Consider the following 13816-nt stretch of genomic DNA (forward strand, 5'->3'; position numbering starts at 1 on the left):
ACGCCCTCGAGGTCATTGCATGGGTCATTGTATTGAATCCTTTGCAGCCCTTTAAAGTCATCGTCGTCGATGGTTAATCATGGAATTGTGAGCTGTAAAAGCTCGCGTTATTTTAAATGTCTTTAAGTAAGTCTTTATTCCCCCCTAGTGTTATTTTTTTGTTGTTATATTTTTTTTTTTGTAGGCCTACTCATATTATTATTTAAGTTGTACTATTGACCGCTGTGTATTTAATAGGTAATTTATTAAAATTACCAATTTAAAACCAATTGAACTCGGGCTCTATAGCTTACCTCTGCTGCATGTGTCAATGTGCACCGCCAAGGTCCGGCTGCGGCCTGTTTGTGGCCACTTGACGCCCTCCTCAATTTAAAAGCTCGAGCTTGAAGCACTTTTTTCCACAAAATTATTGTTTGCACGTGACGCCCCCCTCAATTGAATAGCTCGAGCGAGAAGCACTGTGCACATACAATATACAGAACAGTGCAAGCATGGGTATTTGTTGCCATCTAGTGGTCTATTGGTTGAATAACATCATGGAAAACACAAGTAAAAGAAACCTGAATCTTTTTTTTTAGCTCCTCCAGCAATTACTTTCACCTTTGCAAACTCCACTCCACATATAAAAAAAGCCTTGTCATATTCTGTTTTTCGAATTTCCTGTTCCAAAATTTGACACACAGTTTTAGATTACTAAGAATCTTCAAGCTTTTAGGTCACAGTAATTATAAGAATTATTATTGCAGCTCTTCTATAATAAATAATTGCACATAGTCCTCTCATATTGTACTTTGTTGCTCTATTTATATATTCTCTATGGTTATGTTTATTGTAGTTTATTGTGTGCATCATCAGACCAAGGCATTTTTCTTATATGTGAGAACGTCCCTGACAATAAAACCAATTCTGATTCTGACAACACATCCTAGTTGTATTCAGGTGTGTGCTATGAGATGAATAAAATCAGATGACAAGCCAGTTGACATTTACACAGGTAAAGTACGACCATGAAAAAAGAATGGAAGCCACTGCAACCTTTTTTTTTTATCATGTAGGCCTACTAAAACCAATCACCAATCAGTAACACTGTCGAGTCAAAGTCCTCCACTTATCGCCGGCATGAACTTCATCAAAGGCTTAAAGGTCATATCTTGTCAACGTGCACATTTAAAGCAAAGCAGTTAAACATCATTGGTGACACTCACATAGCCAGATGATGAAGACAGTGCTGTTATTGTTTGGACTTGTGGCTCTAGCCACTTCATACACTGTAAGTAGTTATCGATGTATTATTCGGTGAGCATGATGTGATATGTCCGGTAAATGCGCGTTGACTTACACACACTGTTTTCTTTTTTGTTAAGATACCTCATTCCCCTGAGGTCTACGGTACGTCAATACATTTTTCTTATTAACAGAAATAAACGTTTGTAAAAATAGCTGTGAAAAGACGGGACTGTATTTGTGTTACAGAGGTGTATGAAAATGGCGAGGACGAGAATCCCATTCAAAACCTGGGTGAGTTACAACATTTTAGTGGTTAATTTGCAACATCAGTGATACATCAACACAGTGTTGTTGTTTTTACTGGAATAATATGTAAAGTTGTAGATTTGAATAAAATGCGCTGCTTGTTACCTGTGCTGCAGGATCAGATGCCAACCTGTTTGAAGGGGACATTTTACTTCCGGCAAGTTATTTTTTAATTGGAACATTTTCTTACTTTTCAGATTTTATTGCTTAGTATGCACGTGTGTGGCTGTTAGGACTATTGTTTCTTGTACTCTTGAGTTACTACAGTGGGACTTAAGATGAGTTTTATTGTTCCTTTTTATGAGCTTTGATTAGGTTTACGACCACAATTTGTGTACTTACGTTTTATAAGCACCTCTGTTATGCTTACAGGAAGGAAAGAATGCCCTGATTGACAAAAAATACAGATGGAAATTTCCAATTCCTTACATTCTGGGGGATGATTTGGGTGAGTTTCTTTAATATTCAGGTAACTCTAAACACTTAATTAGCTGTAAATAATCACTATTGTATGTAAATATTAGCTCAAGTTTCTGCCTTGAATGTAGACTATTACATACCATTTGAGTGACAGAAGAAAGCACCAGATTTACCAAAATATAAAATACCATGCATGCAATCTTTCTAAAACTCAGACAGGAGTTTGATAACACTTTAAGCTGTTCTGTTCTGTGTGTTGACTCTTTTTTTCTTTCCTCAGATCTGAATGCCAAGGGCTGTGTCCACCAGGCCTTTGAAATGTACCGACTGAAGTCCTGTGTTGACTTCAAGCCTTATGAGGGAGAGAAGACATACATCAAATTTGAAAAGAGAGGAGGGTATGACTGGCTGCTTTACTTGGCTCTACTCAATTGGCAAAATCTACTGTTGATGGCTGCTGCAGAATAGATAACAGTATGTAACTCTGTAGAGTTACATTGTGTCTGGACTGACTCTTGAAATCAGTCTCAATTATGTATTGAAGTAGCCAATGTGAATAATTTTCTCAACGTAACAACTGAAAACCATGGCCACAGACCTCAGAGCAAAAAAATTAAAAATAAAGGAATAATTGCCTTATGGGAAATGTAGGATCCAAGTGTCCAAGACAAAAAAGCTGCTGCTTTTGAATCTGTTTCTTCTCTTGTGAGTCACCCAACTTTACAGAAGTACAATACAAAATCAGAAAGTCCCAGAATGTCCCTTTACATTTAAATGTTTTTAAATTGAAGTTTTAATTTGGGATGACAACTTTAATCAGACGTCTACTGCCCCAGGTGTTTCTCCAGCGTTGGTGACCAGCAGACCGGTCAAATTCTCTCCCTGGGGTCAGGCTGTGACCATAAGGCAGTAATAGAACATGAACTGCTCCACGCTATGGGATTTTACCATGAACAGTCCCGCACAGACAGGGATGACTACGTCGACATCTGGCTGGATGAGGTTACACCCGGTATGTCTATTAATTTCATGTTCCATCTAGTTTTTGTTTTTTGTTCTGTTAGAACCATATTTAATTATTAGGAAATGCTAGGAAATGCTATGTAAACTAAGGTATACAGTTATATCTGTATGTATTTAATCCTTATTAAGGCATTTTGTTTGGTAGGAATGATTAAATGACAAAGATGTTTCCCGCAGGACTTGGACACAACTTCAACAAATACAACGATGACTTCATCACCGATCAAAACACGGCATACGACTATGAGTCCATAATGCATTACAGGCCCTTCTCCTTCAATAAAAATGCCTCCATCCCCACTATCACCACCAAAATCCCAGAGTTCTACAACATCATTGGCCAGTACCTCGACTTTAGCAAGATGGATGCCCTCAGACTCAACCGGATGTACAACTGCTGTACGTACATGTTGCAAGAGTACATTTCCTTTATGCATATTTTGATCACTGATTCTGGAGAACACTTTAACTCTTTTTCGAAATCACTGAAAAAAAAATCTGGTGTTAATACGCAGTCAAAGGGTATGTAAACAAAAGCCAACCCGTAGCTAGCAACATGCCCGTTTACAGAGCCTAGACTGTGTATTAACACTGGATACAAAGTACGGACAGCAAATAACAACAAGCATTCTCCAGAATTACCGACTCCACCTTTAAACGTTGACAATGAAAGTCTCTGAAAAAAAGTCTGCTTAACACAAAATGGGGCAACCTTTTTAAATGACTATCCTAATCCCCACACCTGTCCCTCCGTAGCTGGCCCTCTCACTCTTTTGGACCAGTGTGCTTTTGAGTACGCCAGCATCTGTGGGATGATCCAGGCCTCCTCCGATGATGCAGACTGGGTCCATACCAAGAGCAGCGTGGGTTCAGAGGATCACACACTCCTGGGAAGATGCAGAGGTATGAATTGAATAATTCCTATTTTAAAGCTATAGTGCGTAACTTCTGTTGCCCCCCATGAGGAATTCTGAGCAATTACAACAACACTGTCGGGATAAGCCTTCGGTGATCGCGCATAGATTACATTCCTTCTGCTGCACGTCCAGATATTTTCTTAGCAGTAGAATCAACAACTGAAACATTTCATGGGCCCTTCTTGGGATTTTAAGCCATTGCACCAGTGTCGGGGGGCGACACCAGTTTGGGAAAACGCTACCATACTGAGAAATACAGAGAGTTTTTGTGGAGCTGATAGACTTTATCAAATGTGTGTCAAAATGTTTGGTGGTGGCTTGAATGTAACCGACCTTCATTTATGTGAAAAAGTTACGCACTATGGCTTTAATATCCCAATTACTCATTATTCTCAGTTTAAGCAGAACTAAGCAGAACTGAAGTGGTATGCAGTAAAAGCTTGCCTTATTCTGTCTTTTGCCTGTCTTTCTAGATGCTGGGTACTTCATGCACTTCAGCACCATGACTGGGAAGCCTCAAGAGTCCGCTCTGATGGAATCCCGAACCCTCTACCCCAAGAGGAAGTTTCAGTGTCTGCAGTTCTTCTACAAGATGACCGGAAGCGTGAAGGACAGGCTGGTGATCTGGGTCAGGATGGATGATGGCACAGGCACCGTTCGTAGAATGAAGAAAATACACACCTTCAACGGTATTTATTAACTTACAAAATGTTTGTGGAGGAGGACACATATTTCACGGCAGCATCCTGGAACTTCGCTGTAAACTCTTTGCATTTAGGCAAATATTAATTTGTTTAGCTGCTACATAGTTTAGAAATCATATTCAAATGGAGTTATTCTGAGGCATCATAAAACTAACAAGGAAGACAGTCACTAGCTTACTACACAGAAAAGGTCTGTAATAATAAAGTAAAGTATGCTGCTGTGTTAATATGTTTGAAGGAATAGTTCAGCAGGTGACAAGCTTAGCTTTGCAGAAACACCGGAAGCAACGGGAAAAAAATGACCTGTAATAAAAAAAATCCGAAATTGGATAGGTGAATTGCTGACCTTCACATCTAATATTTAGCAGACACAGAAATGATGCAAAAAGTGAAACCTCAAACCTCCCTATCCCCTTCTTAACGTGCAATGCATATTCCCACACACGTTAGGATTCATCAATCCTTTCTCTTCCCCTGTCTCCCAAGCGGATTCCGATCACACCTGGAAAATCGCCCACGTCCCAATGGATATGGGGGTGAAGTTCCGCTATGCTTTCCAGGCAGTGCGAGGCGACCCCACCGGATCCGACGGTGGAACCTACATCGACGACATCAGCCTGACGGAGACACGCTGCCCCAATGCCGTGTGGAGGATCCAGAACTTCAGCAATATCATGGAAACGGCCGACAACAACACGGCCATCTACAGCCCTCGTTTCTACAGTCCCGAGGGCTACGGCTACGGTATCCGCGTCAATCCTTTGTCCAGTTACACTGACTACACGGGGAACTACGTTGGGCTGTACTTCCACTTGGCCAGCGGGGAGAACGATGCGGTGATGAAGTGGCCGGCCTTACACAGACAGGCTACACTGGTGGTGATGGACCAAGACCCAGACATTAAGCTGAGGATGTCCACCGCTCGCAGCCTCACCACCGACATGATGACGTGTAAGTGTAATCCAGTATCACAACAAGTATAACGTAGTGATAGGTTTGTTTTCAGAGTGGTGAACTTTCAAAATCTGCTGCAACCATGATCACTGAAACTTTCTTTATAAAAAAATGTCCGTCTCAAACCACTCAACCATCACACATGCCAGCTCTCATCAACTCGAAGCCAAAAGTAGATCTTCAGCGACTTGCATTCAAAGAGTGGGATCTATCCTCACATAATGGCCCCTGTCTTTTTGTACTCCTCTAGCATCAAATGGAACGTTACTTTGGGACAATCCGTCCAAGGTGGGGATGTGGGATGATTCCTGCAATTGCTACAGGGGTGAGTCGCGGGGCTGGAGGAACTTCGTCAAGCACTTTGATCTCAGGCGGCGCAATTACCTCAAGAACGATGACCTCATCATCTTCATTGACTTTGAGGGTTAGTGGTCTGTGTTGAAGTGTTGTGTGTGGAAATGCAATGCATAAAAAAACAATGATACCACTCCTTAGTATGTTGTGGTGCAGACATGAAAAGTCATCACGTCTTTGTCCACAGATATAACATCAATGATCAAAACAGAAGTTCCTATAAAGCCAAAGGAGTGAAGGGATGCAGGATTTAATGTCATGCTTAACCAGAGGTAAGACATCAGATACTTTTCTATTTGAATAATGACAGCACACTGTTACGTGGTGGTGAAAATGACTTGAAAATACTTTTTGAGTTTGAAATAATAGGTGCCACATCCTGCTTGGTTGAGAAGAAGAGCCGGATGAAGAGGAAGAAAGATTGCAGGACGACTGCAGTGACACACCCAATATCAGAATTATGAGCATCATATACAAAAAGTAATTACAGTGGAATGTCAACCATGGCTTCAAGTGGAAATATGTTCATATCCCTCACTTCTGAACAACAAACGTATGGCTCAATAAATAGTTCTCTTAATAAAAGCTATCAAGGAAGAAGCCTGTGGTATGTTTCTTTTGTTTTGTGATGTGAAAATGGCTGCCATGATATTGGCCATTAGTGCCCATGAAATAGAGGAATGTATGCTTAAAGTTTTGAATTGATGGAGTAACATTTCCATTTGGTTTTAGTGTGTTAGATGAAAACAATTGACCAAGCTTAGCAGAGTTGCAGTAAGAAACAACAAGCGTGGATGAGATTAAAACAATGCCTCACATACAAACAACAAATCCCAAATTTACACATTTCTATGATCAATCAATTGATAACAAGTTGACTGATCTTAGCAAGTGCTAAAACAGCTAACAGGAACACTGAAAATTACGTTGGTGGGATGGACAGTTCACTTGCTGGAGAAATAGACTTACATGAGCACAGTGTCGGGCTGAATTAATGAGGTGAAACAAAACAGATTTAAGTCATCAAGATTATCAATATCAAATATTCATTGGGCTTTATACGTAGCGTCATGTAGGACCATGGACTTACTGAAAGTGCAATAATAAATTGCTCAAGTGCTGCCTTGATATCAACTAAATCAGCTGTGTAGACATTTGATACACATCAGCACAGTGATAACCCTAAAAGATAAGGAAAGAACTATCTTGGCACCTTATCATCTGTTACGGTGTAAAGGCACAACATGATGAAGTGTCAGCACTTTATTTACAGCCCTGTCCTGTGTTCTGTTCTTTGTTTACATGTTTATTATCTAGCTTCACACTGTAATTCACACCTCAAGGGCATCGTCATTGCAATCACCACAGGAGCATTAAATGAACTATGCAAGCAGTTTCTTCACTTATAGGTGGAGTTAGTGATTCTGGAGAAAAGAAAATAATCTGGTGTTAATACACAGCCCAGGTTCTGTAAATGGGTATGTAAACAAAGGGTAACAAATGGGGGCGAGTGTGACTAGCCACATGCCCTTTTACAGAGCCAAGGCTATGAAATAACAAAGTGAACACAGGTTATAGCGGATTTTGAGGAGATATTTACAGATTTTGAAAGTAAAGTGATTTTGACAGCAAGCGTTCTCTGAAGAGCCATACTACATGTCTCACTGTCCCCAGCCACAGAGAAGTCAGAGGTCAAACCCATTGATAAGAAGATAAGAATTATCCAGCTTTTTTGGACTCAAGATCAAATCACACCGATCTACTGTCGATTCTGTTGCCTCTGTCCAGGGTCGAGGGTTTACTGCCATCCATCACCTGTGCATGAAATAACACCTGTCGTAAAGGAGTGTGGCAAGGACACGTGTGAAATCCCAGTTACTCAATAGTAACACTATAATCCTGATCAAAGTTCCCCTCTGGCGGCTGCTGTCTTTATGGGCATGTTTACACTGGCCTCAGAGCAACACGTTTCCGTCCGGATCACGACATGGGCTCGGGAGACTGTCTGAGGAAAATTGCAGCTCTGATTGGAGTCTTTGTGGTTTTGAAGGTAGGGAATTTTGAAATGAATTGGACTGAAGTGAGAAACAGTTTGTGTGTGAGTGTGCAATATGAGACTGAAAAGAAGTCTCCGTTGATGGTTTAAACTCAAATGCATCTCTTTGTGTGTGCTAGGTACAAGCTCTTCCGACACGTACCGGTTGGTCCCTATTCATTTAATTGCTCACATGCACATTAAAAGAAGCTTGTGTGTTGCTTTTCACTGAATCAATACATATGTCTTTCAGGTGATAATGTAGATGCTGGTGAGCTGAGAGACGACATACTTGAGATCAATAGAGGTACAGTATTCTTTCTTAAGCCATGTCATGTGCTTAAATATACACACCGTGATCAATATCAATCTCGACTGATTATTATATTTATTTTTTTATTATTATTATTTTATTTTTTTTACATTTTAGGGTTGGACCATCTGTTTGAGGGAGACATTGCTGGGAATGTAAGTATACAGAGACTTGTGTGCGCAGAGATAATGTTTGTCAAGAACTTAAAAGAATAATTCTCAATGCTTTCATTGTGTGTCACAGCCCATCAGAAATGCAATCCTCGATCAAACAAAGAGATGGAAGTTTCCCATCCCCTATATCTTAACTGATTCTTTGGGTACGCTGTGCACAAAAGAATAAAAAATTCTAGCAACAAATAATTTGAAGCGTAGCTGAAACGTGTACTGATTTGGAAATCAATTTTCATTATTCTAGAACTGAATGCCAAAGGTGTGATCCTCCAGGCTTTTGAGGAATACCGTCTGAGATCATGCGTGGACTTCAAGCCCTACGAAGGAGAATCTACGTACATCTCCTTCACCAAGCTGTCTGGGTGAGCTGCCATTTGCCACAAAGACACAGGGATAATGTGGGCTCTTGCACAACTTTATGAGCCCTTATGTCATGTCATCAAACTCCAGGCGTTATGAACTAAAGATTAAGAAGTGCACTACCAGCAGCTAGTGTTGACTGTGTTGTTATTTGAATGGTCCATCCTATCAATTCAGATGCTGGTCATTCGTTGGAGACTTTAAAGAAGGCCAGAATGTGTCCATCGGGGCCAGGTGTGACACTAAGGCCATTGTGCAGCATGAGCTCCTCCACGCTCTGGGCTTCTACCACGAACAGTCTCGCTCAGACAGAGACGACTATGTCAAAATCTGGTGGGACCAGATTGAAGAAGGTGGGTCACAAGCATTACTTTATGGACATACTAGGGAGTCCAGTTCCCTGATAGCCAAATAGGTTAAGAAGACAAAAAATAAAATAAAAAATACACTTAAAAATCATAATACAAAATATGAAAATCCAAAACTCCATATTCCCCCGTCAGAAGCCAATAGTATTTGTTATTTTTCTCACAATTCATGTAATCACGAAACTCATTTTATGAAATTATTACTTTGAGCAAAATGCTAATGTTAGCATGCTAACACACTCACAAAATGAATACTAACAGTGCTACACGCAAAGTTAAGGCTGATGGGAATGTATTTAGTTTGGCATGTATTTGGTCATGGACACAATTTCTGCTATTTTTATGGATGCCATTTCTCCAAAATCAAAATTTGAAGGTGTTGATATACTGTCACTCGACTGTCTTCATGACAATGCTGCTCTCTCCACTTAGGGAAGGAGAACAATTTTGCAAAGTACGAGGACGACATCATCACTGATATGAACACGCCGTATGATTACGAGTCCATCATGCACTACAGGCCACTGTCCTTCAACAAGAATGAGAGCATCCCCACCATCACCACCGCCATACCGTACTTTAATGAGGTCATTGGCCAGAGGATGGACTTCAGCGCCGTAGACATCACCAGGGTCAACCGCATGTACGACTGTGGTGAGTGTCTCCTTTCGCGAAGCAAATTCTAGGTGTGACCTGATTCAGTTGTTGATTCTACTGCTAAGAAAAAAATCCAAGCGCGATCCCCAAAGGCTTACCTCATGTAGATGTGCCGACAGTGTTGTTGTCATTACTCAGAATTCCTCATGGGGGCAACAGAAGTTACCCACCATAGCTTTCACAGCAAATTAGTGCTAATGCTGCACTGTGTCTATTGGATGAGTAAAAAGGCAATTGTTTGCTGAGACTTTCATGGACACATTTCCCAGAATGTATTCAAGCAAGCAGTCCTCCCTGCCCTTTCCACAGTGCTTTAAGCTTTGTAGCCTAACCCTTGCTAACTGTTCTGTTGCAGCCAACTCACACACTCTCCTGGACCAGTGCTCCTTTGAGCTGATCAACATCTGTGGAATGATCCAGAATGAGGAGGACAACGCAGACTGGGTGCAGACGCTGAGCAGTCCCGCCGATACAGACCACACCCTGGCAGGGCGCTGCAGAGGTACTGAGGAAACGGGGAGGGTGATGGTGTTTTTTACTCTTTGCTGAAGGAAGGCTAATCTGTTTTTTTGGAGAAAGAAAGGGAGGGTATTTAAATGACCTGGAGCAAAAATATGCAATATTTGATTTCATAATGTAATGGAGTGTAAAGTTAAAAAATGTTATGGTACATACTGTTGTAAAGGTCCATGAATAACGTTTTATTATAATCCCAGTTATCTATATTAGAATATATTTGATTCGACTAGATTCCACTGTATTGTCATATAGCACAGAGTCCAAGTAACTGTGACAATGAAATGCAGTTCAGCGTATTAACAGCAGAGCAAAAACCTTTGAACTTCAACACTATAATTCGATTTTCTTTTTTCAGATTCTGGCTACTTCATGAAGTTTGACACAGCTTCCGGTGCAGTTGGAAGCAGCGCCTTGCTGGAGTCACGTATCCTTTACCCCAAGAGAGACCAGCAATGTCTTCAGTTCTTCTACAAGATGAGCGGGTTGCCTGGTGACCAACTGGTGGTGTGGATCAGGGTTGATGACGGGAGAGGGAATGTAACCAGTATGAGGAAGATCCACACCATAAAAGGTGTTTCATTTGATCATTCATAATATGCTACAATAGAAAACACTTTTGTACTATTGGCTATTGTACAGTGCTTTTTAAAATGTTGCCACTTGAAAACTGTTTCTATCCTCGTAATAGTTGCTTTATTTTAAGACTTTGAGTTTACCTCAATTTACTGAATAAATCATTTCCAAATGTACAAAGTCACTAAATCACTAGCTGTTGTGTATTTCAGGTAATGGAGATGCTGCCTGGAAAATAGCCCACGTGACTCTGAAGGTGACAGAGAAGTTCCGCTATCTCTTCCAAGGCGTCAGAGGATCGGCCGGCTCCTCGGGCGCCATCTTAATCGATGACATCACTCTCACTGAGACCGTTTGCCCCAACGCTGTCTGGCAAATTCACAACATCACCGGCGTACTCGCCACCACCCCTACCGGCACTCCCATTAAAAGCCAGTGCTTCTACAACTCGGAGGGCTACTCGTTCGGAATCAGTGTTTACCCAAACGGAAAAGACAGTACCTACCCAGACTACGTGGGCATGTACTTGCACCTCTGCAGCGGGGAAAACGATGCAGTGATGCAGTGGCCGGCACAACACAGACAGGCGACCATCGTTGCCATGGACCAGGATCCCGATGTGAAATTGAGGATGTCTTCTACAAGAAGCTTCACCACAGGTAGGCCCAGGTCGCTAGCCTCACTAGCAAGATGAAAGATTTGCTTAAGCTCAACTACAACTGGTTAGCCATGCAGATAGTTATGCTTATTTCTCCAGGAATTGAAATTTTGGCTTCCACCAAATAATATGAAGGTGGAAGGAACAAGGGCTGCACGATATATCCAAAATTTACTGTTATCGCGAATATTTCTATCGCGGTATACAAATTGCAAGGATTGCGTGAATTGCAATGACTGCTTGAACTGCAAACAATTGCAGCTTTAGTAGAAGATAGAGGAAGACAGGCTGTGTGTTATAAATCGTATAGTATATTTAAGTATTTGTGAAATTATTGCAATTGATAACGTCATAGTATTCAACAATATTGTCACATATCGCATGTTTTCCTGAAATGCAGCCCTAGATGGGACATGATTTTGTGGTGGTGACAACATTGAAAAATGACATTTACACTTTTACCATTTCCATGTAATATTGTATGGGTAATATGAAAGGTGATGAACCCACACATAACTATCACGGACTCTTTTTTTTTTAGCATTGGGTTTTTACTGTTTTAATTCATTTAATCTTCAAACTCGTTTTCAGAAAAGACGAACTAACCCACTCTACAGGCCAGCACCAATAAAAGCTCAGAAAATTCAGGAATTAAGGCACACCGTCTAATTGTTCCCATCCCCTCCCCAGACACAGACGCTCGCTGGAACAAACCAACAGCTACTTCAGGAGCAGTGCTCGATGAGAGCTGCCAGTGCTACCGTGGTGAAGACCGTGGCTGGGGCACTTTCATGTCTCACAAACATCTGCACAGGAGGAGCTTCCTCAAGAACAATGACCTCATCATTACTGCCGACTTCAATGGTGAGAATCCAAAACTTCAGCTCTTCTGCCTGGCTCTGCTTGAATATGCGATGGTACACACAGTCTGCCAAACAACAGCAAATTATTGTTATGTTGTTTTTTCTTCAAAGTTTTCCATTGGCGACCTGTCCATATACAGTGTGTGTTCTGAAAAAAGAATATCCATTGTTATTACACAGCCGAGGCTCTGTCAAAGGGCATGTTGCTAGTTACAGTGGGCCCCTTTTGTTACCCTTTATTTACATTCCCATTTACAGAGCCTAGGCTGTGTAATAACACCAGATTTATTTTCAGCGCACAAAGTATGGACAGGTAGCGGATCGTGAGGAGATATTCACCGATAATGACAAAAAGTGATTTTGACAATAAGTGTTCCCTAGAATCTCTGACTTCACCTTTAAACCCTGACTCAAATCTTGTCATGTTAGCATTAATCCAAGGTGTTTATTAATTTGCTCTCCTGATAGATTTGACCCACCTGATCAAGACTGAAGTGCCTGTCAAACCAGTCGCCCAGAGGGAAGACATCCCAGATGAAAAGCCAAACAGAGAGGAGGAACTGCGACCGGAGGCTCCGAAACACAGAGAAGCACGTGCTGCCGCCCCCTGCCACCCCAACCCATGCTATAATGGAGGCGTGTGTGTGGAGGCCGGAGGAGAAGCCTCATGCAGGTGTGTGTGTGTGTGTTTGTGTTTGCAGGGGTGCCCGTGTGTACTTGCATTACTAAATGTGTACTATAACAAAAGCTAGCAGCAGCGACTACTTGGAGTATTGCCGTCAACTTAAGGTTGTTGCACAGAAGTGCCAGATTGATGGATGAACTGTTTTGTGTAAAGATAAGTGATAGCACTTCAAAAATCCCACATTTTTTGCTTTAACAGACAAGATGCAACATATATACATAATTGAGCTTTAGAGGTGCTAGTAGACAGATTTTTGCACTGGGGAATTGCTAGCTGTTTCTGACATTAATTCATGATTTATTTATTTTTTAAATCTGCTTTTCAGGTGTGCAACAAGCCAGACCACCTTCTACACTGGCAAAATGTGTGAGGAGCTAAAAATGGACCGAAGCATTCTGGGAGCTCTGATTGGTGGCGCAGCAGGGATGGTAGTTTTGACACTGGCCATCTTCAGCGTCATCAGGAGAGCTCAGTGAACACACATTTCAGAGGAACAACAAGCCCTCTGCATTCACCCAGTAGGCAATTCACAGCTAAAATAGCCCCGGCCCTGGAGAGAAGTATCCCTATTAGCAATAGACACACCATTATTTTGGCATCCTTGGCCTTTAGTACGTCCCGACATGAGAAAATAAATAATTTTAAGATGTATACGTTTGTCATGAAGCAGTAGAGGAAGTAAATGAAAAACTACACTTCAGCCTGCC

At 41.4% G+C, this 13816-nt stretch overlaps 2 protein-coding genes across 2 annotated transcripts; both read left to right on the forward strand.

Annotated features, from left to right (window-relative positions):
* Positions 1-1213: 1213 nt before the first annotated feature.
* On the forward strand, positions 1214-6142 carry mep1a.1 (meprin A, alpha (PABA peptide hydrolase), tandem duplicate 1; the record flags this gene model as incomplete). The annotated part of the gene is made up of 13 exons (XM_080047492.1): positions 1214-1270; positions 1365-1389; positions 1474-1518; positions 1650-1690; positions 1906-1981; positions 2234-2351; positions 2790-2965; positions 3154-3375; positions 3733-3879; positions 4367-4582; positions 5084-5548; positions 5802-5975; positions 6093-6142. 13 exons carry the CDS (start codon positions 1214-1216, stop codon positions 6140-6142), a joined length of 1812 nt encoding a protein of 603 aa, XP_079903618.1.
* A 1750-nt stretch (positions 6143-7892) lies between these two features.
* mep1a.2 (meprin A, alpha (PABA peptide hydrolase), tandem duplicate 2) lies at positions 7893-13585 on the forward strand (the record flags this gene model as incomplete). Its single annotated transcript, XM_080048021.1, has 14 exons — positions 7893-7955; positions 8081-8105; positions 8194-8247; positions 8371-8408; positions 8497-8572; positions 8671-8788; positions 8964-9139; positions 9587-9808; positions 10167-10313; positions 10686-10901; positions 11116-11562; positions 12252-12425; positions 12893-13097; positions 13435-13585. The coding sequence occupies 14 exons, from the start codon at positions 7893-7895 to the stop codon at positions 13583-13585; spliced, it is 2112 nt and encodes a 703-aa protein (XP_079904147.1).
* Between the last annotated feature and the right edge of the window lie 231 nt (positions 13586-13816).

The sequence above is a fragment of the Ammodytes marinus genome (genome assembly GCF_949987685.1).
Source record: "Ammodytes marinus genome assembly, chromosome: 19".
NCBI lineage: Eukaryota > Metazoa > Chordata > Actinopteri > Uranoscopiformes > Ammodytidae > Ammodytes > Ammodytes marinus.